Raw genomic sequence first — 25,257 nt, 5'->3', positions numbered from 1 at the left:
ACAGCGCTGCGTCCCAGCCCGATCCTGCGGGGCCCAGCTCCCCCAGCCATGCTGTCGCGGGGGACGGTGGGCGGGAGGACGCTGTGTGGGGCGGCACGGGCGGGGGTGCAGCCGCCTTTCCGCGGGCTCCGCGCCTCCCCGCGGGCGCGGTCTGCCATGCCCTCCTGGGTCATAGACAGGTACGGCCGCAACGATGTGCTGCGCTTCACCAGGGACATGGTGTTCCCCACCATAGACTTCCCCAACGAGGTCATCATTAAGGTTCACGCCGCCAGCCTGAACCCCATCGACCTCAGCATGAGAAGTAAGTTGCGCGGCCAGGCTGGCCGGGTGGCAGGGGCTGTGCTTGGACTGGGGCTTCCACGGGACCCCCGCGGTGTCCAAAATCGCCCAGACGTTGTCACCGACCTGCCCCGGTGGGCACCTGGCTCGGCAGTGCCAGAGCCCCAACCTCCAGCCCTGTGGGAAACTGCCTCTCCGAGACGAAGTGCTGAGGAAGGAACGGTGCAAAAAGACATTTCTGAAGACGGGAGTGTGGGTGTTGAGGGGAAAAACTCTTTAAGTAGGAACAAGCCCAGGTTCCAGTATAAGTTGGGGAACGACCTGTTGGAGGGCAGCGTAGGAGAAGGGGCCTGGAGGTCCTGGTGGACAACAGGATGACCATGAGCCAGCACTGTGCCCTTGTGGCCAGGAAGGCCAATGGCATCCTGGGGTGTATTAGAAGGGGGATGGTCAGTAGGTCGAGAGAGGTTCTCCTTCCCCTCTACTCCACCCTGGTGAGACCACACCTGGAATATTGTGTCCAGTTCTGGGCCCCTCAGTTCCAGAAGGACAGGGAACTGCTGGAGAGGGTCCAGCGCAGGGCAACAAAGATGATTAAGGGAGTGGAGCATCTCTCGTGTAAGGAAAGGCTGAGGGAGCTGGGTCTCTTTAGCTTGGAGGAGACTGAGGGGTGACCTCATTAATGTTTACAGATATATAAAGGGTGAGTGTCAGGAGGATGGAGCCAGGCTCTTCTCAGTGACAACCAATTGTAGGACAAGGAGTAATGGGTATAAACTGGAACACAGGAGGTTCTATTTAAATTTGAGGAGAAACTTCTCAGTGAGGGTAACAGAGCACTGGAACAGGCTGCCCAGGGAGGTTGTGGAGTCTCCTTCTCTGGAGACATTCAAAACCCGCCTGGACACATTCCTGTGTAACCTCATCTAGGTGTTCCTGCTCTGGCAGGGGGATTGCACTAGATGATCTTTCAAGGTCCCTTCTAATCCCTAACATTCTGTTATTCTGTGAATAGCTAATTGCTGTTCTTCATGGGCTTGCAGCTCACAAGCCAGCTTTGTTCTGTCACTAGCATCACCATGGTGGGGTTTGTTTCCTGGCCTTCTTCCCGTCCCCACCATCTGGGTGTTGGTGTTCGCTTGTCAAGAGACTGGTCCTTCCAAGGAGCAGCGTTGCCCCAAGATATGCTGGGTTTTCCCATCTCTTTGAGGTGAACGGGGCTGAAGGTCAGTTACAGGCTGCCCTGGAAAGTGGTAAAGTCACCATCCCTGGAGGTGTTTAAAAGACATTTAGACGAGGTTATTAGGGACGTGGTTTAGTCCTAGAGTTAGGTTATGGTTGGATGCGATGATCCTGAGGGTCTCTTCCAACCAAAACGATTCTATGATTCTGCCTCAAGGTGGGCACGTGTGAGCTAAGCGAGACCACATTCATCTTCATGCACTCTCTTCTGAACTGGTATCCAAGTACCTGCTGTCATCTGGCCCAGGAAATCTACATCCTTACTAAATGACTCTTTGTATTTGACACATTTTATCAGATTTTTTTTTTTTCTTCCTTAATTTCAAGGAAGGAAGCACAAGAAGGAAGCTGTGGTAGTAGAAGACCTTATGCTTCATGTTGAGAAGTGACCTTGCCTATCAAATCAGATGTAGTAGCACATGCAGAGATGCCTGCAGGCAGCCTACTGACAGAGCTGTAGTTTGTGTTTTGGGTCTCTAACAAATTATTGAAAAAAATATTTGTTTATAATTGTAGGTTTGATTCTAGAACTTTTGCTATCTCAAGATTCCAGCTGAACAGCCCACTTGAACTGCAGGGCTGCTACTGGTATTTTGAGTCAGTATAGAAGTATTTTGAAAAAACTACGTTTTCATTGTGCTTTCAAGATGCCTGTTTTTGTGGGGTTTTTTTCCAGTATAAAAACACTCTCTAGAAAAATAGATTTGTCCAAATGCTTGAAAGGGCATACATGCCTGAATGTAGACTTTTTGGGGCTGGGCAGAGTTATTAGATGGGTAATTTGCAGCATTTAGCTGTTGCTTACTGAATAGAGGTTCGGGATAATCATCTTACGCTATGTGCCTTAATAATTTTTATTATTATTTCATGTTGCTTTGTTTACAGTACTTAATTTGAAAAGGCAAATTTCCATTTTGGAAGTTCTTTTGGATTCCTACCTACATGATGCTGTTGGAAAATGGAGTGTTTCACAGAATCACAGAATGTTAGGGATTCTAGCAGACTTCTTAGAATTTCTGACGGTGTTATCACATACTAAATATTTTTATAATGGAGAACCATTTCATGGATAGATAAGCCAGAACTGAGATTTGCTCTTTATTTGTAAAATATGTAAAAGTATAAAATATTGCTGGTTTTTTGCATGCTGAAGTTATAACAGAAGTGAGGCACATTAGGTAAAGACAGTGCTTTCTAACTGGAATTGTTCAGTTAATAAATGAAAACCCTGTCAGTATGTCATAGTTAATTTCATGTTTTGCAGGCGGTTATGGTGCAACTGCATTAAATATGAAGCGGGATCCCCTGAAACTCAAAAGTGCAGAAACTGAATTTCCACTAACACTTGGACGAGATGTCTCTGGTGTTGTTATGGAATGTGGACTGAGTGTGTCTTATTTCAAACCTGGAGATGAGGTGACATCCCCATTCTTTTTATTTTTTCTACAATGCGTAGTTAAAATATACTATGAGATGTTCAGCTTTCATTTTCCTTTGGAAAAAAAAAAAAATCTTAATTTTTTTGCACTCTCCATGAGGATTATCTGGCAGTAAATCCCTAGAATGCTTTCTTCCCTACCTTTTTTCTCTGAAAAACTTGCTCTTTCCCAGACTTGCTTCTGCAAGTCCATTTCCCTTCTGGTTTTCAGTTTCTGGTTCATTTCAGTGGTGGCAATAGAGGAATGTACTTATTTATACGTGCACACTCAAGATGCTGCTTCTTTTTTGACTGGAGATAGAATTCTAACAGAAAGAGATTAATTGTGTGTGTGTTTTGTTTGTTTGTTTTTCTTGAGCAACTTTGGATAGTAACTCTGACATAACCCAAGAAACACTTCATGAGTCCCCACATAAATACTGGTATTGTTTGCTTTCCCCTGTACCTGTTGCTTTCACATTTCAGCAGTTTTAGTATAGCAAATTCTGATTCCTCCCCTCCAATTTGAGCTTTGCTGTCATGGAATTAGTTTGCGTTTTTTGAAAAGTTACGTCTTATACACAGTATGGTACAATTTATATACATAGCTCTGCAGTACTTCATTTAGTCAGTCCTGTGATGCTTTTTGTATAAAGAGTAAGCTATACTGGTTTCTGATAAGCAATAGTGGAAACATTCTGCAAATGGGAAAAAAGATCTATTTAATGAAGAAAACTTTTCTGTGCAGGTACAATCATGTGCAAAGTCACAAAAACTGATAGTTGTTTTCTGTTTGGTTTTAGGTGTGGGCAGCAATTCCTCCATGGAAACAGGGCACTCTGTCAGAGTTTGTGGTAGCTAATGGAAATGAGGTAAACCTCCAGAACTGTGGCTAAAAGGCAAAAAATTATGTCTAGGTAACTCTTTATTTCTTAGTGGATTGATTTAGACACCAGCTAGTTACGAAGATAGTTGAAAATGTGGAATGCACAATCTGCAATTCACTAAAGCTTGTTTAAATGTTTCAGTGTCACGAAACGTGTGACTCAGATACGATTGATTTTATTTCAGGTGTCTTTTAAGCCCAAGTGTCTCAGTCACGTAGAAGCTGCCTCCTTACCGTATGTAGGTCTCACAGCCTGGTCTGCAGTGAACCAAGTTGGAGGACTGAACCGAAATAATTGCAGTGGGAAAAGGTAAGTAATTAGTTCTGGTGTTAACACTTTAGAGTTTCATTTTCTCACTAATTAGCTGCTTCTAAGACATGTCCCACAGTGATGAAGACTATTGTGCCTCAACACTGACAAGGACCAGCTGGCCTGAAGATGCTGGGTTCAGTGTACACAACTGCTGCTAGAGACTCAGACAAGGACCCTAACTGAAGTGTACCCAGTCACTTGCTTCCTCTATGTAGTGACTATATGGAGGTAGTCCTACTGTGTATCTAATGTATAGGACTATATAGAGAATTCAAGGGTGGTATCTCTAGGAATTTGTAGGGATTTTGCCTTTCTGTCTGCTAGGACAGTTAGCCAAATGTAATATTCTCTCAGTTGTTTTGGCAACTTGCAAAAAGCCCTCTTACCTGCAGAGATGTGGTTCACTCAGTTTCTGCATGCATGGGCCATTTGAAACATGCTGGTTTTCCAGCTTTTTAGAAAAAAATGAGCAGGTGCCTGGGTCTCGTTTGACCTGCAGGCCAGAACTTTGATGAGGTCAGGAGCAGACAAGAGAAAAATGTGTAAGATGATCAGCCAAATCAAATAGAAAAATTGGCTTTGTTTATCAGCCTGTTAATCTGACAATGGCAGATGGAAGACAGAAGAGGAAAAATGCATTGAAAGATTAGAGCAGATACTGGTTTTCTCCCAATAATTGAAATTTGCGGTTATTTTGGCCTTTGGATATTTATGTAAATAGCAAAATCTTCAGAATGGGAAGAACGGCAAAAGTAAAAATACTGAAATTGAAAAATAATAATTAAAATTACTCTGCTGCACCAAAAGTTTAGGTCATACAGTAATTACTGGGCAGTAGGAGTCTATTAACTCTCACATGTAAATAGAATTAACCTAAAGATATTTTGATAGGCTAGCCTTGTTTAAAGTATCTTTCCAGTCTTCAAGCAAGTGTTTAGATTGTTAAAAATGAAATTCACACTGCATTTGTATAATGTCTTCACATTTAAGGTTTACTTTTATGTTCCAAATAATTACTCAGTCAAGCAAAAAAAATTTATTGTACTTACAAAATTATAATGTTTTCCATCTAGTAGTTTTGACTTGTAAAAATGGCAGATAATGACTTAGGTGATGGTAGTTTTATTCCACTGAAAATTGTTTTGTAGGAAAATACATAAAATGCATGAAGGGGCTGTGCAAAAGTATATTCCATGAGCTTTGTATTATTCTCTCAAGGCACTAATTTCAAAAGACAAGAATTTACATAATGTTTCTTTGTTTCTTGAAATAATTTAATATGTTTGGTAAGAAGGTACCTACTTATGTGATTCTATGTTGGTCTTTTTGTCTCCTGTAGGTGCATGTAAATAGCTATGTAGAAGGGTGTATATACACACAAGTGTGTGTCTTATTTTGAAAGAGCAGCTTTATGCCTTGATGAAAGCTACTTCACTGATCCTTCATTGCAGTGTTAACACATCTTAGAAACAGTGAGATTTTCTATTGGTGTGTATTATTTTCTTTGCCTCTTTAAGGTGGAAGGGGGGGGTTACCAGAAATACACGCCAACAGTCCAACGTCTGACTGTATGTTGATGTGACAGGAGTATCTGCTGCACCTGCACACACTTTCACAAATTTTGTTTTTACAAGTTACCTGAAGTGTGCTCCAGTTGTTCATTTCTGATGTCTCCTGCTTCATTACAACACTAGTTGTTTCTCCAGAACTTTTATCCTATACCAGTGCAATTTATGTCAATATTGTTGTATAAGCTAGAAGTGAGTGTTCTTGTTATCCAAAACGTTTAGAGTAAGCCTGTTGTTTTCTGTGGATCATACCTGGAGAGCTTCCCATACGTGCCAGTGTCCTGTTTCAGTAGAAAGGGGATATGCTTCTTCAGCAAGAGCTGTTAAATATCTTGTTTGCTGTATTCACAAAAGGCCTGATAAAACCAAACTTGACAGTTGGAGAAATTCTTGAAAACTTTCACATTAAGTAAAGGTCTTTTATATAAATGCAAAGGGAATATTTTAGACATGGAAGTATTCTGGGGAGAGATACTGGATTCTGCTGCTACAGGCTATTAAATGCACACTCCTGGTTTATATCATTACAATGATAATTTTCATGATATAATACCCCAAGACAATAATTTTTCAATGTCTGTGTTATTTCATCATTTTATCTATTGAGAAGTATGACGTGAATTTAGGTTGTAAAACTTATTGATAGGGTAAACACTTCTTGATACAAGAATAAATCTCTTAGGGACATTTTATTGGCATAATCAAATGGAATTTGATTTTATATAGATATAAATTTGATATATTTATTCAATAAATGTATATATATTTGATTTGGCATGTAGTTAAATAATTGAAAATTGTTAGTTGTTTATAATCTGGAGAAAGTGCTAGTTCTTGATCTGTACACCCACTCCCCACTCCTCTGCCCTGTGACTTTTTTGGGGGGGGGGGAGGGTGTGGTGTGACAGCTGAAACAAGTCCTGGCTCCTCAGATGCTGATTTCTGATGATGCTCTATTTCTGAGCAGGGCCCAGGGAGAAAGGCTAAACCTAAATCCTATGGTATGATCATCTGGAGAGATCTGCTGACCCCAGTCATTTGAACAGCTAGAGCCTCATGTGGGGCTTGGTGAATTATGTGCCTCTGTCAGAAGGGAGCAGAGCCTGGGCTATGAACGTTTATTTTGTTCTTTAGAGAATCAGTTCTCTTGGATCTCTGTTCGGGTCAAATAATTCATCAGTTTGTTCCCTCATTGTGCACACACTTACATATTATTTACTCAGAGCTCACCTTTGCAGTGAAACAGGTAGTGTCTCTGTTATTTTTGATCCTGTGTTTTCCTGATGCAATGCAAACAAAACTGGGCCTGTTTTGGCACTTTCCACCATCTGTCATCCTTCAGTACTGTCCTAACAGGTCCTACACCTTCAAATGCTTCAAACGCTTGTGTTGTGCCCAACAACAGGTCTTGCTGTCCCCAGTGCTGTTCAAACGCTGATCTGCGGAGCTGCAGCACATGGATCTCTTGAGCAGACATCATTTGTCTCTGAAGCAAACAGCTTTCTTAAAACCACAATGTATGAGAGAGTTTTAATAATTGGAAGGTTTGGTAAAAAGTACCTCACGTAACATAGGAACAAACCAAATCTGGACCTTATTTCTGCCTGAAGAATCTCAAGGCCTTTTATTGAAGAAGAAAATAAATAAAAGTCCTAACCAAGCAGCTCCCCAAAACTGACAATGTTACCTAAATCTTTGAGCAAAATGTACATTTTAAAATTACAGCTTTCTCCAAAATTTGAAGTGGAAGAAATGCCCTTTAAGCAAGGAGTAAAATTGGAAAAGCAGTTTGACAAGGTTTCTTTGAAAGGATTTAATTGTGACTGTCCTTTGTAAGGATAAAGATGGGCTTATCCCCTTGTCTTGGCCGTAGCATTCCTGAGTCTTTTCAAGTATAATAAAATCTAAATATGAACATTGCTTCAGGCGTCTGTCCTTGGAAGTGTGATTCTGAGGATAAGTACTTTTTGGCAGATTTAAAGGCTGCAGGCATTGTGGTTTCAGATTCCTAATCTGAATTTTGCAGCTCGGATCAGTGAAATAGTAGGGAACAGAACCTGATCGGTTACAAAAGAGGAAGCGTTTTAAAATGGATACTGTGACCAAAGCCAAGTCTCTTAGGTTACTTCAAAGAATTTTTGTAAACTGAGACTCCAGATTGTATACTCCAATTTTGCACTGTAAAAGCCAATTTCCTTCAACATCCAGCACAGTGAGATTTAAAAAACCAGGAACATCACCAGCTTCTGAAGATACTCAGATTTTTCTGGCAAACAGAAGTTCTGAGAAACATGATGTTCCCCAGTCCTGTGCCAAGATTTCGCCTTGGATCTTCCCTTTGTCCTAGAATTAGCAAAAGTGTCCAAAGTACAAGCACTGTTTGTAGCTGCAGCGGCAAGGCTTTCTTACTAATTCCCTTTCTGAAGTTTAGTTATTTAATAAAATATCTGGATGCAATTTTTGAGCAGTGATTAGGCTGCTAGCAGTACAGGTCTCCCGCTGCTAAAGTTGTATTCATTTTTATGAAATTTGGGATAGTGAGCTCAGTTAAAATGAATTCTCACTTGCTAATAATCTGGTAATATACTCTTTCATTTTTTTGCTTGTGTGCCAGTTCCCACAATCTGGCATTTACACAGTCTTGTTGAGTTATACTGAACTAGAAAAATTCTACTGCCTTTTTTCTAAAGAAAAAGGTAGATATCTTAATTTAACAGAACTTAGACTTGTTTATGGTGAGGCTACTTCACTGTATTTTTGTCTTTCTTTTAGATAAATATTATGCAATATGAGAAAATTACGTTCCCTGTATTGTGAAGGTCTCAGTCTCCCTAAATAATGTGATCCTAAACCACTTTTTCTCTTAGATAATACCAATTTTTGTAAAATCTTGGTAAACCAGATTTTTTTTCCTTAGGAGATATGACAGCAGAGTCTGGGAGACAGGAGGACTCTCGACCAATTTGATCCCAAACTAAAGAATTATATTCGCTAAAGTTGAGGACAGTGACAGGGGTTTTTTGTGCTAAATGTTGCTGCCTGACACTCTGCCTGGAATTAGTGGAAAGCACATGTCAGGAGGTCTCTTTGTCTGTGTTGAGATAATGCTCTTGGCACAGGAAACACGATCAGCAATGTTAAGTCACGTTACTGGCTATCTGAAGAGTTAACCACTAAGTAAATGGAATGACAAGTACAATCTTTTGCTTAAAATAATTTGGTATTAGAGATGTATAAGAAGCATTAGAATACGTAGTTACTATAGAATTTATTTAAAGAACTATAATATGTTTTCATTTTCTTTTACAGAGTATTAATATTAGGAGCTTCAGGAGGAGTTGGTACGTTTGCTGTACAGGTAATATAAACCAGCATGCCCAGGATGCAATATAAACAAAAATTAACAATGGAATTGAGGGAAGGAATAGTGAAATAGCAAGCTACCAATCGACCTGTATGATCAATTTGATCAGTATTTCCAAAAGTGAGATATTTTCAGATTTATTGCTTTCCGCTCATTATGTTGTGTAAGTTTAAAGTAGGAAGCAAAGACTTTTAAAGAAAGGAGTTGTGAGTGTAGGTAGTGAGAGATTACATTTCACAGTTAGGGTGCAGGAAATCTCTAATTGGTGTAACTTGAAAGATGTAGCCTGTTTTCTTTATCTTTCAGTCAGCTCTGCTCCATAAATATGAAAAGAACTTGGTGTATGAGTAGAAAAACTGATGGAGAATGTATCATCCACCATAACTGTTGCATGTGGTGAAATGATATGAGAGGTATCAGGATTTTCTGTGCAGTGTATGTAAAGCTCAGCGGCTTCGATTAGCTTTCCCTCACTGTCTTTGCTCCGCTGTCCTTTTGTCTGTCTTCATTCCAGCAGCTCTAAGCTTTGAAGACTCAACACGCTCTTTTATTGATCCATTAATTGTGGAGCATCCTCGTTTCGTGCTCTCATTTAATTTGGGGATTTTGGTTCTAATCAGTGTCGTTTCATGCTGAAACATCTTTCTCTTGAGAATATGAAAAATACAGAAGTTGGGTGATTGTGTCGCTGCGTTCTGTGTTAGTAGACCATAAGCACAGTGGTTTTGAAGAGGCTTGCAGGAGAATTTTTAGTGGTGTGCTGTTTGCCTGATCTGTGATAAAGCAGGTGGCTGAATTAGATCTGCATTGAAGGTTGACCAGCCACTCACTAGTTCTGATTTCTACCTGATTAAGCCTGAGTAAACTACATGAATTAATCCAGAATAAATATAAAAAAGATTATTGTGAATGAAAAATGAGATTGCAAAAGAGGTAAATAACTAGCAAAAATCCTTTGCTATAGCTTTTGGAGTAGAAGATAACCTGACATCTTCCCTATGGTACATCAGAGATGAGTGCCTTCTTTTTATTTAATGTATTTACAGTGAGGTAGATATATGAAATACTTAATGAGCAGGTAGGAATATAAAATATTTAATGGTTGATCCGGTGACAGTTTTGTAGGTGGGTAACTTGGACAGTACCTCTTGGTATACATTTAGCTGACAGATTCATATGGCAAACCGAGTATTTTATTTGAGGCCTTATTTATCCTGAGACGTGATATCTGTAAGTGGCATTAAAAAAACCCACCTACGTTCCTCCATACCAACTCCTCCCTCCTCAAAACCTCCTTAAATACTGATAAATTCTAACCATTTGTCTGTGGCGTGTGTGACAAGTTACCCTGTGTTGGAGCACAGTCTCCCCACTTCTTAGTAAGGGTGGTCATTTATTATATAAATGTGAGACTTTGGCTTTTTAAGTTGTTCTCAATGTTTCACCAAATTTTAAACTTTGAACTTTCTTTTGATGTGCTTGTTTTTTAGCTAGTGAAGGCCTGGGGTGCTCACGTGACAGCAGTTTGTTCTCACGATGCCAGCAAACTGATGAAAAAGCTTGGAGCTGATGATGTGATTGATTACAAATCTGGAAATCTGGAAGAGCAACTTAAATCATTACCCTTGTACGTGTTTGTGTTGCTTAACACTGAGATGAAGGAGTTGGCGTCAGACCTTCTGCTTTCTGATTGCTTGACACCAGTCTACCAGAACTTTTTTTTTCTTTTTCCCATTTCTAAAGCGTTACTTTATAAAGCAAATTTATCCCAGCCCTTTTTGAATGCAATTTGCCAAGTGAGTATCCAAAGCACAGATTTCATTGTCAGACTAAGCCAGTTAATTGGGCTTGTGGAGGCAAGCTCACTTTCACATGCTTCTCTTCAATGACTGTGAATTGAACAGTTTTGTCAGCTTCCATCCAAGGATCTTGGAGGATTTACAAAGCACGACTAAATTAAAATAAATCTCAGAAATCCTCTGTGAGGTTAGTAAATAGTAAAATTGATCTTCTAAAGGGAAGAACTCTGTCATAAAGCAATTAAGTGACTTGCCTGAAGGTCTTTAGCCACCGTGCGGCTCAACTGGGAGTAAATTTCTCTTCTATAACATTGAGTACTGCTGCCTCTGATAAACAATCACACTTATCTTGTCACAGCAGTTATATTTAAAGTAGCTTGGGGGTTTTCTCTAGAACTGAAGGTTTTGGTTTTTACTTTTCTTTTATAATCTTTCCATCTGTTTAAACGTGGTTTACTGTGACTTGTATTTGAGTATGGTATTTATACTGCTCTTTTTAGTTAGATTTTAGTTAACTTTCTGTGAGGGGAAATAGAAGCTGTTTAATCTATGAAAGAATCTTCCCGATAAGTGTGCTAAGAAGGCGTGTGCCCTTTAACTATGGTGTGATTGTCAGCAGGCCTGAGATTAACAGTGAGGGTGCCAGTAATGTCTGTATGGGCAGGATGTGCAGCAACTAATTTAGCTGTTTGCAAGCAGTGCTAAATTTGTCTTTGTGCAGTTCTACATCTGAAACGCCAAGCACCCATTCCTGCAAGTGACCCTTTTTAGGAGCTCTCAACAGCTCTGTCTTAGGGTGCAGTTTTATGGGACAGCTAAGCCGATCAGCCAGGTATGCTAAGAGGGATGGTCCTTCTTCCCTTCCCTTTTCAGTTGTACTGACTCTTCAGAGCCCATAGCGAGCTAGCTTTTCCTGGGCAATTAGTTTTCTTTATTTTAGTTTCTCTTATTGGCAGCTACCTGTCAGAGTGACTGAACTTTAACATGAAATCACATCCTTGGAAGACAGGCAGGAAAGCTCTGTCTTTCCAGAGAAAACAACTTTTCTATTTCATTTCAATAAAGTATTTTCTCTCTTATTTGTAGGTTATTTAGTTTAGTTCTATGTGTATATACATATCTATTACAATCTGGTGATTCTGGACATTTACAGATGGAAATGACAACGAGCTGTGCCTCTAACAGAGTAGGTGCATAGCTCCCTGTTGCCCTATTCAGGCTTTACAGGCTCACATGCTGGGATAATGAGAAGGAACGCTGACGCTGTGGCTTGTTGCCAGAGGGTGCACATGCCCATTCCACGGGAAGAAGGTTTTAGACCCTTTTCACTGTTAGATTCTATGTCAAATAGGTAGATTAGAAGAAGAGAATTGTGAGTAATAGTAAAATGGTCCCAAAACAAATAGGGAGGTCAAAAAATACCTTTGGAAGTGAAGCTGCGGATCGGGTCACAGAAAAGATGTGAGGAGGTAAGGATTAGTAGGGTAATGTGTTTATGTAACTTTGGACCCTTCACGTGAGTACAGTGTGTACAGGAGATGTTCCTAATCAGGGTGTGAATCCAGACTAGTTTTTACACGCACGTAGCATATAGTTCAATGCTACGATCAGGCCCCAAGGCTGTTCCAGTGGTCTCAGCGGGAGGGCTGAAGAGACAGAGCTCTAGAGGGCTTTAAGCAAATGGAGAATGTAGTTGTGCATCTAAGAGTCTACCTTCTGGAGTTTAAGAGCAGTTTAAGTTGCCTAAATAGCCTGTGTCTGCTGTGCAGTGAATGTGCAATAACCTGTAAATTTAGCTCCCATTGTACAGTAAAGCTGGGATTTAGCTGAAGTCCTGGGATTTTCTTGCCACTGTCTTGCAGGCAGTTATTTTAATGCGTTGCAGTGATATGTAAAAATGTAAAAATGTAAACTACAACAAATTTCTGATATGAATTAGCCTAATGATGATGAAATTATTTTCTCCATATCATGATTTTAAACCTGTTCTTTGTGTGTCTGCAGATTTGATTTCATCCTAGATAATGTCGGTGGATCCACTGAGAAGTGGGCTCTAGATCTCCTGAAGAAATGGTCAGGAGCAACGTATGTTACCTTAGTGACACCTTTCCTGATCAATATGGACAAACTTGGAGTGGCTGATGGCATGTTACAAACAGGAGTCACTGTTGGTTCCAAAACTGTAAAGGTATTTGACAAAATTCTATATACTTTAATATTACGTAATACTCTAGTGGCTTCGTTTGTGGCTTGTGTGCTAGTCACGTGTGTCTTATTTTCCTCATATATCATTAAGTATACTTCAGATGCATTTTTATTCTTTCCTTCTATGTTGCACTGGAAAAAAAATGTGTTGGGATGGTGCTCATTGGTGTATGTGGTAGTTTGGGGTGCTTTGAAGTTTTAGTTTCTTACTCTGCTTTTCATTGTGACCTTCTCTATATGGCCTCCCTGGTGAGTCCTGCTGACAGCGCATGTTTCATGGTAAACAAGCACAGATCCCTTCTCACTGAAGTGAGGGTAATTTTGCTACTTGCTTTAGACTGGTCAGGCTTTCTCTCAAAACATTGTTCTGTGACTGACTCTCTTCATCCTGTTCCAGCACCAGAGAGTAATAAAAGTGGTTGAGGGTGGCTAGAAAGTCTTTCATCTCTTTCATGTTCATGTGTCTGGATGATGACAACTGATTTTTCTAGTTTTCATAAGTGGACCTTAAAATGTTCAGCCAGTGGCCAGATCAGTGAGGCTTTTTAGAACTTTTTCTTCTCTCAATGTGTGTACTTGCTCTCCAAATGAATACTTTTCAAGCAGTTGCCATGGTATTCCTGTGATGGCATGGTTGAATGAGATTCTAAGTCCTGCACCAATACTTGCAAAGGAAAGCTCCAAAACCAAATGAAAAGGCTGGGCAGAAATCATGTAATATTATTTCTCAGTGTGCACATTTCCATGATGAGGGGCATTGTATGCCCTGTATTAAAAATTGTCTGTCTTTGGCAGATGAAGGCTCTTATTCCTATAATGACTTACTTGGAGGAGGTGTTCTCTACTTCTGCTTGTGAGGTCTTCCCAAAATGCTTTTCATATGAGCTGCCATCGGTCATTGGACGGTAATGACTTTGGCAGATGTGATGGTGAAAAATGTAATCACTGACACTGAGGCAGAGGATTCTAAATGTCATATTTCTGGGTTTATTTCACCCTCTTTGTGGATGTGTATGAACATATAGCACCTTTTCTTTTGTACATAACAAATAATGCTGTTCCTAGCTGCAGAGACAAGGTGGTTGTTTTTCTCAACTAGCTGACTTGTGCAATTGGACACAAAATTCACCCTGATCCTTTTGTGGTAATACAACATCCCTGTCTGTACATTTAATCCACATGCTTAGATGACTTTTTTTTTTTAGACACTAGCCTATAATTTCTGTGTCTTTTTCTTAAGTTACTTCTCTAGTGCTTCTGTCATTAATTTTAGTTCCCATTTCAGTTTCATCTCATGATTTTCTGATATATTTCTGATGTTTCTTACAGCATCTCTTTAAAGGAGTCCATTATCGATGGGCATTTTTTATGCCAAGTGGCCCAAGTTTGGATGAAATAGCAGAACTAGTTGATTCTGGAAAGGTATGTCAATAATGGTTACTTGGCTCTTTGTGCCTTTCAGCTCTTACAAAGGTTCTGCTTTGACTCACAAATGGTGTATTTCACAATTGGGTAGTAAAATGTCACAGTGAGGAAAACTAGTTAAGAATTTACTTGCTCCAGTTTCTACCTTCTGCCTTTTGCATGGAATTTAGGAGTTCGTAATCCTTAAGACTGTTCTGCCTTTTTCCTCTCCATGCTACCCTTATTTTTAAAAAAACCAAACCTTACTAAGTTATGATGAAAGAATATCCAGCGATTGTTTATTTTTGCCAGTGGGAATCATTTGGCGTGAACACTGGTGTTGCAAATTAAATGTTTTAAGAGGCCTCACTTGGTTCATTTGGTCAGAATGAACATGACTGTGTGTATCTGCATATACAAAACTGCCTAGTCCTACCCATAATGTCTACAGAACTAGAATATTCAGCTTATTGCAGGTCACAGATGATCTGCATTGGCAGAGTGGTGACAAGAATATTGTGTTTCATTACTTTAGTGCTTCAGAGTATAATGTTTGTGCTAATTCAATGTAGTGACGTGCAATACTGTGAGTGTTCATAAGCTTTTGGGGAATCTCTTACTGGACTTGGGGAAAGGTATGAAGTGGCAGAGAGATTACTGCTTTTCTGATCTTTTCAGGTTTATGAGCTTGTTACAAAATGTGTGTCAGTGTGAGCGATCAGTTGCCTGTTTATGGGACCGTGTGGTACCGTAGGTCCTGGCAGTGTCCTCTTTTGGAGAATTTCATGTTGGCAAAATTCTCAGAGTAGAGAATACAGACAGTTGCTGTTAATCTTTTTATGTGGTATCTAAGCGGAGGAGGAAGCAGAGTCTGCCCTGACAGCTGGTAATTCTAAAGGCCACCTTGTGCTCAAAACTTTTGCATATTAGAAAAAAATAAATCTCTCAAAGTTTGAGTGTTGATCTCCTTTTTCGCTATGCATTATGTTTCAGAGTTTGGAGAAGAGTAACTAAATAGTTGTACTAGGCCTGATTGCTTCTATTTGCCACCTCAGTGCTGCTGCTGAGAATGGAAATCTTCCTGAATTGAGCCACTGCTGTTCCTCTGTTGTGACCAGTGTGCTGCTGACACAGCCAGTGGAAAGTCAGTGTTTCCTAAAAAGTCTACTCGTAAACAGAGGCTGCAGCAGTAAATAAGCTGTGGTGAAGCATGTTCCTTGCTACAGCTTTGCACGGCTCTGCGTTGCATTGCCAGCCATGCTGTAGGTGTTATCCCATGTCTGAGAAAGAAACCCTGGAAGATACTCCTCATTCTGTGACTGCATCCAGTCAAACTACTAAATGATAATTAACTGAGAAACAGAAATGCCCTTGTCTTCGTTCTTACCATTTGTCCTGATTCTTAGCCAGTTATTGTTTTGTGTTCCGCTCCTACCTTGTATGCAAAACAAATGCAGAATTTGCCTATAAAAGCTTCTTGGGAAACACCTGTTTATGCAATAGAGATAGGGCTTAGTCGGTGTTCTCTGCCTGATAATCTGGGCAGGTGAACTGTAATGCCATGTAGAATGTACGTCATACATATATGAGTGTCCTGATGTACTTTTTGTTGTAAGATGATTGTGAGAACAAAGATGTTTGCTTGGTCTTTTATTGTCTGTCTACAAAAACAGGTCATAATGTCAGACTGTTTATCTGCACGGTCATTCTAGCAGTATTTTACTCTATTTTGTAAAATGTTGTAGACACCCATGCTATCATCAGTATAAGACCCAGATGTGTTCCATTTAGCCAGATGTTAAGAATAAGACTATGACCTTCATTGTCTAGACGCAAGAGTTCTCTTGAATGGACAGATCATCCATTCAGAAGAGTAGGTATTCAGAAAAAAGGCAGGAGAGAATTGCTGGAGGAAATGTACCATGATTTCCCATAACTAAATGAAAAGAAATGCTTATGTTTGAATAGGAGTATAATAAATAAGTAATAATAAAAAACCCGAACAAACAAAATAAAAACAAACAAAACCACCACACCAAAACCAAACACGAACACCACAAAGCAATAAACGTAGCAAGAAGACTTGGGGAAGCCAGCAAAGGGAGCTCATGTAGTTGAACATAGTTTTGAGTCATGCAGATTTAGTTGTTTTGAAATTTCAATGAATTGTCTTTTCTGTTGCACCCATCTTAATTTTTAGATTGTATGAAGTACGAATAGGAGAGCAACTGGAGAGCCCCTGAAAATGAGAAGCTTTTTTTTTAGGAAAGTATTGATCGTGACGGGGGAATTAAGTGAAGGAAATTTAAAAGAGCTGATGGTTAAAAGAGATAATACAGTGGGCGATGCTTCGAAGAGCGTACCCCTGAAGCAGTTACAGATCATATTGAGTTGTCAGTGTTTTTTCTTTTAGTCCTTTTGCACCAATGCAGATTTTTGATTCTGATGGGTTCATTATCTTCCTTTGCGAAAGCAAAAGCGTTCTCAATCCTTTAGTGGATGAAGAATAAACAAAAAGGGTATTTTGCTTAAAGATACTTGGTTTTCACGTGGATGATCTTTGCAGGAAGGAATAGAGATTTACAAAATGTCAGCTGGTGAGTTCTTTTAACAGCATTTTTAATGGGAAGAAGAAAGAGAGTAGTGCAGCTGGTGGTACAAGGAAGGAGAGTAATTTTCCTTTTGTAATTTACATGCACATCAGCTCAGTTCTGGGGATTATAAAACCATTTTCTGTTTATGAGCTGTTTTCTCTGCCTTGCAGCTGAACATCTTGCAAAGAGACTATTGTTGAGACTGAGGGGCTGGGAGGCTACTGCAACAGTAGTGGGCATGGAGAAGATCAAGTATTTCCTTGACAGATTTTAGAGATACTGGCTACTTTCTGTACTGCTGGAAGGTCCCTGTTGCGGGTTGAACTTTGCCACTTAATTACGAGCCAGCAAGGACCGGCTTAGCACGAGCTTCACCACATCAGTTGATGAAGCGTGTGTCCAAAACTGGGGATCTCTTTCCATGGCAGAACATTCCTGGTGAATGATCATCTAAAGACAAGTGAGATCAACAGCACTGTTAGTTCAGGACACAGATCTGCTGGCACGTTGTTTGCTGAGGCATCGGCACTGGGCTCTGCTGCCAGCATCACTGCTCAAAGGCTTGTTAGAAATCAGCTGGATGTATCTGTGGTCTGTGTTGTGGGTTTACCATTCACAGTCTTGGGTTTTGCTACTTGCTTAACTTTTTCCTCCTTTCTAAGGATGTGCCACTTAGTCCTTGGTGAAAATGTACCAAACTCGTATAACTACGTAAGTTTGTAGAAAGCCTCTAACTTATAATTGAGTGTTTACTTTGCCTTTTATAAAGCGTGGTGGAAGAAGGTGGGCTCAAAAGACTCTTTAATGTAGTAAGGGGAAGCACTAAGAATGTTGTATATTGCTGCTGGACCATGATGGGATGTGGGTCAACCTGCAACCCTACAGAAATTAGAAATTCTCATTTTAATTCAGTGCCATTTAAATGCAGTGCAGGTGTGTGAGTGTGCAGTATTTCTGGTGGCCTAATACTCTTTCCTTCAGAGCAGAGCTGCATCAGATGGGCTTGAAAATTGGTTTTGCAGAAGAAAGGGTAAAGGACAAGTAGAGTCTCTGATCCTGACATGAATAGGTCATTCTCTGTGTTGTTTGCTTTCTAGATAAATGTTACAGCACAGGCACACATAAGATAAAAGCAATTGCATGCTTTTATTAATGTAATTTGTGGGTAGTGTTGATTATACATTTTGCTGAAGGCACTAGATGCTTTGGCCTTAGCACCTGCTGTTGTGGTTTGGAGGACAGGATGATGACTGTTCTCTGGCCTGGCCGCTGTGTTCCTGTGTGATGCTGTACAAATCACATAACCTTTTGTGACCATAATTTCTTTATCTACTAATGAGGGCTAATGCCCTTTATCCACTCTTGGTGATTTGCTCTTAGATACCCTGTTAAAATGTGGAATTCAATTGTTTTCTATTGCTGGTCTTGGTTATTCAGAAAATAAACACACATGGGTACGGTAATCCACTTTGACGTTACTTGGTTTTTCAGTTGTTTGGATGGCCATGATTCAAGATGGTTTACATTCCTCCTGCAAGCAGAGGTTATCGCAGCTTCTTGGCTCTGTCCTAACCTGTGTGTATTGATTTGCTTACAGTTCATCTTGTTACAGTTCTGCAAGTAACTTTTCCCTTGGCTCTTGTTGCACAATTGTTGCAGATTTCTCTCATCTGTATGAATATCAAACAGCTAATGTAACATATTGAGTCCTTGAACATTTTCCAAATCTGGCATCTCTAGATGTGGCCTTCTCTGCAGTAATTCCAGTCTTTGTTTTTATGGCTGTGCTAAGGCATCTTGAGGTACCTGAGGTGACTTGCCCTTGGGTGGTGCTGGCTTTACTCTCCCTGTCTGAAAAAGGACACTTTTTCTGTACTTAGTTCTGTACTTAAATGTCTAAACTGACTAGAGATCCGTTCTTCCCACTCCCTTTAGCCACTCACACTTGTTCTGATGACCATCTTTCTCCATGCTAAACTGCAAAGCTTGCACTTTTAAAAATCTGGTGTTCTCTTGTTGCAGTGCTTCTGCTTGCCAGGTTGGTTGGCTAGAGCCCAGAGATGTTGATCAAGGAGAGGTTGCCAAAAGCTCTGTTAAGTCCTTTCTCTTCCAGAAAGAACCTCTATCTGCATTTTGTCACAGCTACCAAAAACACCACTGTGATTTTTATTAAAACACATCTGCTCCTCTTCCTCCAGGACATGGTAGCTTGCTTATGCTCTTTATGAGAGTGCTGCGTGATTGCATCCTAAAATGTCTGTGAGCAAGACTAATGGAAATTGTCCATACTGTGGAGAGAGATAGGGTTTGAATATGTAAATTCACATAAACCACAATGAGGTGTGGAACAGCTCTCCTGTGAGGACAGGCTGAGGGAGTTGGGGTTGTTCAGCCTGGAGAAGAGAAGGCTCTGGGAGACCTTATTGTGACCTTTCAGTACTTAAAAGAAAGATGAGGACAGACTTTTTAGCAGAGCTTGTAGTGATAGGACAAGGGGTCATGGTTTTAAACTAGAAGAGGGGAGATTCAGGCTAGACAGGAGGAAGACATTTCTTACAATGAGGGTGGTGAAACACTGGCCCAGGTTGCCCAGAGAGGTGGTCGATGCCCCATCCCTGGAGACATTCCAGGCCAGGCTGGACGGGGCTCTGAGCAACCTGATCTAGTTGAAGATGTCCCTGCTCGTTGCAGGGGGTTGGACTAGACGGCCTTTCAACCCAAACTGTTCTATGATTCTATGATTTGTTCTGTCTTAATTACATAGTAGCACTGCCCCAGAGTGATTTAATTACCAGCATAAATAGCAGGCCAGCTACCACAAGTGTGACTGCTAGAGAATTCCAGAAAAGAGAGTGGCTCTTTTCTTCAGGTAATAGTTTTTCAGTAGGTAACTAAACCCAGGATCTTACTCACTTCTACTGATAGAAGCTTGGGCTGGGCTGGCACACACTACAATTCTGGGCTTGTTCCAATTTCTTACTGCTCTTGTGTTCTGTAGAATCTGTTCTGCCAGGCCTAAGTAATGAACTAGAGATTTTTTTTAAGCTGCTTCTATACTCCAAACCATACCCTGATAGCCTGCTTAATTTAGATTTATCTTCTAGCATTTTAGTAATTGTAGATGATACTCATGAGTTGCTGTAGGCTGCTGTTAGAGGCTTTATATGAAAGAATGTACCTTGGCTTAGAAAACAGAAAAAAACCCTGGTAATGCAGTTGTTTGTAAGAGAACACGTGCCTTCTATTCCCATGTTTTAACACTGCACCACCATTTTATGGGTGTATGAGACTGGATCATTTTTCCTTCTGTTAGGCATTTGGGAGAGAATTATCATGTACCCAGTACCCTTTAATGTGCTTTTGGATGGAAATGCATATTCTCTGAAACTCAGGTTAGTAAAAAAACATAGTATTGTGTAGTTGCAAAGCTACCCATACAACATGCAAACAGAGCCAGCTGTTCCAGAAGATAAGAACTTTAATCTTTCTCCTCAGTGAGAAAGATCCTAGACCCTAATGTTGGCAAGCAATAGTAAGCTCAGCTTACATTGCTGTGTGCCATTTTAAGGGGAAGGAAGGATGAAGAAAGGGGTGGGATTGAGACCCAGAGAACATGGAACTTGAATACAACAGAGAAGGAGATGCTCAGCTAAAAGGAAGAAATGACAGAAACAGTAGTGTTCCAAATCAACATTTTTTTCCTTGAGATGACAATAAAGTACTGAATGGATAACTAAACGTGTAGTTACAGGACAGGGACTGTTCTTTGTAATGATTTCTGTTCAAGTCTGTTTAAATGGAGACTCAGTCAAGGCCAAAGGGCTCGAGTATCAAGCTCTGCATTTGTGCTTATATACCACATTTGGGCATGGTGGTAATTTTGGGAGGAAGGCCGCCTTTATCTTCTAACTCAGCTAGCCAAAATGGCAAGCAGATCTTTTCCTTTGTGGTGAGCCCTCGAGAGGATTTTGAGGTCTGGTGGAGCCCATCACAGCTCTCATTCTGTGCACGTGCAGGTATCTTTTCCAAAGCGCGTACAGGAGCCGTGAGGCACTCCGCAAAGCAAGCCTGCCCTGCAGGTTTGACACAGCCATCCTCTACAAACCTGGGGGAGAGCCAGTGCACTGTCATAGCCCTTGGATAAGGGCACTTGTTTTCTTCTCTGCTTTGAGCTGGGCTTGCTCTGAGGGCCTCCCAGGTTCAGTTCATCTCTCCTCTGAGAAATCCGAGGCTCTGGCTCTCCCTCCAGTGGCGGGATGCAGCTCCACACTTGCTTGTCGCTAATACGAGGGTCAAAGCCATCCTCATTCCCTTCATATTTTCTCACTTGTCAGACTGTGTCCTTGCTACCACAGACCTGCATGGGCAGACTTGAATTTGCCATGAGCAGGACTGTGTACCTGCTGACCAGTCAACTCCTGCTAGGGCCTGTTCACTGCCCGCTGCGTTCAGGGCTGGCTTGTTTGGGGTGCCACTTCTGTGCTCTGTGTGGGATAGCCCTAATCAGCATCAGCAATTACTCTTTCCATTTTTTCAAACACATGAGTTCATTTCAAGAGACCTGAGGTTCATTTCTATAGTATGTCCTGCATTGGAGAGAATGAAGAGGAAGAAAATACCTTTCAGGCCCAGTCTGTTTTCAGATAAACATTTCAATGCGGGTCTGTTAATCCTTTCTCTCCCAGACTTTAGTTTAATCCCTTTTCCCTGAACAAATAGGTGTCTCCTGGCAAGGAACTGATGTGTGGCTGTAAATAGGCAGTGTTTTTATTATCCGGTTAATCTCCATTTATTATCACACATTCAACAAACAGCAGACGCTCCCCTACTTGTTTGTCTGTTCACAGGAAGAAATTTTATCTTAGTCAGTGGATTATGGTAAAGGCTGAGTGAATCACTGTGCTGCAACATGGTCAGCCCTTTCAGGGTTATTCAAACAATGGGACTGACCAGCCAGCCAGATAAAATATTTAATGCTCTGTATTGTCAGGATCATCAATTCAGTATTCATGTCTCTCTATAGCACAGCCTAAAGCCGGCATTTAAATGGCGCTAGAGGTTACATCAATGTAGCAGATGGGCTTTGAGTATGTGGTGGCTGCAATACACACGGTGTTTTGAACTGTGAGGCTGAATTCAGGGTTCCTCTGAATCCCTGTGTCACCACTTTTGAAATGTGACGCTTTGAACTTTATCTAGTCGGCTGAGGACGTAACATACTTTGTTCTGTCAGGGTTATAAAATGTAATGTACCATAAATGGACTGCAGGTAGCAGAATGCTGAAGTATCTTGCTTGGTTTTTTTTCTCAGTGGCTGCAAGTGTCTGAAATTAACTTCTGCCTTTTCCAGGCATCCCTTGTGCTTCACATCCCTTGCGTTGCTGCCCTGCTTTCTTCCCCAAATACCTTTTCCCCTCCTCCCAGCCTCTTGGCCTGCGAGGGTCAGCTGTGTCCAAGCTCCAGCAGGCTCAGTTTCTGTATTTTTTTTTTTCTTAACTGAAGCACAGTTTTGTACGTAACTGCCATTAACAATAAGTACTTGTACAAGTGCTGCACTTGTGCTTGGCTCAAAAGGTTACTGAATTGTTTTGGTTTTGTTTTGTTTTTTTTCCCAAGCTTCTGCTATGAAAACAAGGGTTTGTCTTCCCCAAAACAGTCGCCAGTGATCAGCAGCACGTTCCTCTTGCTGACAGTCACAGATGCTGCAGTTCACTCAGATGCTCGGTTTACCCCACACCATGGTCCCATTCAGTGTTTTTTGCTGCCCTGGGTCCATGCCCCTGAATTTGTTGATGCCCAAGACAACAAATCCATTTGATGCTGGATGTTGGCCAAACATGCTTTTGTCTTGAACTCGGTGATTCATGTGCCACATTACTTTCCCAGTTGAGCAGCAGAAAAGTGTTACATGGTACCTTTCTGGCTGCTCTACTACAGGTCTGTCTGTGGAGATTGTCCTGGCAGAACAAGGGGAAGAAACTACCCAGTCTTGTACCCTGCAGCATGGCAAGTTTGAGGCACTTAGTGAATATATTTATTTGCACAGTTGTTTTCATAGTGATTTGGCTGCTAAGTCTTGACTTTTTCTTTGGAGGGGTTCATTCACTCCCACTTTTCTGCCAGGTAAAGCTTCACACTACTGCTAAGCTTGCATTAACAAAATGAAAAGGAAAATCAAGTGACAAGATTAGAAGATACTGTGGTGTAACAGTTTGATTATTTATGTCTTGGATTACTGCTATATAAGCAAAACCAGTAGTTATTTTAGTGCAATTAATGGACTTTAAAGAAAGACACTGTGTATGAATAAAGAGAAAATTAAGTGGTGAGAAAAGGACCTACATGATTTGTTGTGCTGTTGGGGAGGGTGCTGGGTGGTCACTGCTGCTGCTTGGAAAACATGTGCATACCCAAACCTTTCCTTGGTAGTGCTGCACGTTCACCTTCTAAGCAGCGTGTCTGAGTACGTAGCCCTTGCCTTCTAGTGAAAAGCAAGCCAGCAAGCTTTTTGAAAGACAGCACTGACACTGGCGAGTTGTCTCCTTATTGCTGTTGTATTGCTTCTCTATTTAGCAAGATGTGTCCCCTACCGGGAAAGGGCAGTTGTCAGTTCTGGACTATTCAACAAGATAGTGTGTATGCTAGTAGTTGTGAGGAGAAAGCCTGAAGGTATTTTTTCACTGATACAAGTAACAAGGATCTTTTTGTAGCACAGTAAATAGGGTGTTTGTTAGTTCAGATCTTCATCACTGCAAAAACTCGCTGCAGACTCATCTACGGCTCATGTCTTCCTCTCATCAGAGGACTAGGATCAGTTCATCAGTGCAAGAACATGCACTGAGCTGGTGTTAGGAAAACCAAGAGACCAACCTCAGGGTAGGTTTGGAAGGATGTGTGGGAAGTACTTTTGTACACACATCTTAGTTTGACTCAAAATTTGATGATAGGAAAAGGGTCTTCCAGCAGTGGCAAGTATTTTTCAGAAGCAGCTGGGATTTCTTCTGCCTCTGTCAGTAAACTGTGACATCTAAAGAAAATACTTGTAGGGTTTTTGGGCTCCTTAGTTAATAATGGGGACAGTGAATAGAGTGGCTTCACCTTCATTATTAGAAATGAGTCTAAAACAATCCAGAAGACTACTCTACAAAATTAATGCCGAAGTAGCAGTCAGTGCAAGCTGGGCTTAATGATGTATACCTACTGGAATACACAGGGGCTGAGTTTTCAAGTGTATCTAAATGATTCAGCAACAAAGGACTTTTTTTTTTGTACTTCATTTGTGGCCAAGTCTTTTAAAGGTACTGAGGCATGCAGTGATGCAGATAGGCACTAGATTCATTGGTATCTTTAAAACGTCTCACCTTTTGAAAATTCCTAACAAGAAAAGCAGTAGAGAAATCTGAGAAAAAAAAAATGTTCTTCCTTTCCTCTCTGTATCATTGTGGACAAGAAGTTGAACCACAGTGTCAGTTTATAAAAGGACTTAAAAGTTCGAGCCTTGTATGGTGACTGTATTGTTAAGAGTCCCAGGTGAAGGCTCTGAACTGTGCTAGTAGAGATGTTTCAAAATGTGGGCGAATAGCAGCAGAAAGCCTTCTCCTGGATGCAGAGGGGTCCCTGAGAAAAGACTAAATCATTGGGCAACTTCTGCCCTAAATACTGTAAAGAAACCACACCCCTTTCTTTATGGAGTTTTGAAATGTGAAGGTGATACATTATTCCTAATATAGTGTCACTTTTTCTTTATTCTGTAGATTCAACCAGTTATTGATCAAGTCTTCTCTTTTTCTGAAGTTCCAAAGGCCTTTCTGAAGTTGGAAGGAGGACATGCACGTGGAAAAACAGTGATTGATGTAATTAGTAAAAAATAAAGTTTCTCTAATAATTACTCTGCCCACTATCAGTCCTTTACTGGTAAATTGCACTTGAACATGAACTGGTACGTAGCAACTGTTTTTTCTTTAAGAGCTCACACAGGATGCATAATTTTTTTAAGAAGTCTTGTTTTAGAAAAGCCTCTTTGATTCCTCAGTACTCTGCCTGTTAATAACTGCTAATACGCAGACAAGAAATACTAATGTCTCTTAGGTATTTCTACATTTGTGTTAAGAATGTAGTTGTGACTTCTGCAGGATGCTCCTCACTCGTGGACAAGAGGAATAACTGGCAGCATTTTCAGTTTG

General features: G+C 40.8%; 1 protein-coding gene across 5 annotated transcripts; it reads left to right on the top strand.

Annotated features, from left to right (window-relative positions):
- The first annotated feature begins 48 nt into the window (after window positions 1-48).
- On the top strand, window positions 49-24,962 carry RTN4IP1 (reticulon 4 interacting protein 1). 5 transcript variants are annotated; one of them, XM_005509486.3, is made up of 9 exons: window positions 49-304; window positions 2,789-2,940; window positions 3,745-3,813; window positions 4,013-4,137; window positions 9,018-9,066; window positions 10,563-10,699; window positions 12,876-13,059; window positions 14,406-14,498; window positions 24,829-24,962. In XM_005509486.3, the coding sequence occupies exons 1-9, from the start codon at window positions 49-51 to the stop codon at window positions 24,943-24,945; spliced, it is 1,182 nt and encodes a 393-aa protein (XP_005509543.3). In that variant the 3' UTR covers window positions 24,946-24,962. The 5 variants fall into 5 exon arrangements, with proteins under 5 accessions (XP_005509543.3, XP_021152902.2, XP_064912698.1 ...); XM_021297227.2 differs by lacking the exon at window positions 24,829-24,962 and adding an exon at window positions 22,691-24,078; XM_065056626.1 differs by lacking the exon at window positions 24,829-24,962 and adding an exon at window positions 20,388-20,474.
- Window positions 24,963-25,257: the final 295 nt, after the last annotated feature.

The sequence above is a fragment of the Columba livia genome, chromosome 3 (assembly GCF_036013475.1).
Source record: "Columba livia isolate bColLiv1 breed racing homer chromosome 3, bColLiv1.pat.W.v2, whole genome shotgun sequence".
In the NCBI taxonomy this organism is placed as follows: domain Eukaryota; kingdom Metazoa; phylum Chordata; class Aves; order Columbiformes; family Columbidae; genus Columba; species Columba livia.
Note: the sequence above shows the minus strand (reverse complement) of the source record. Positions and strands in the feature narration are given on the sequence as shown.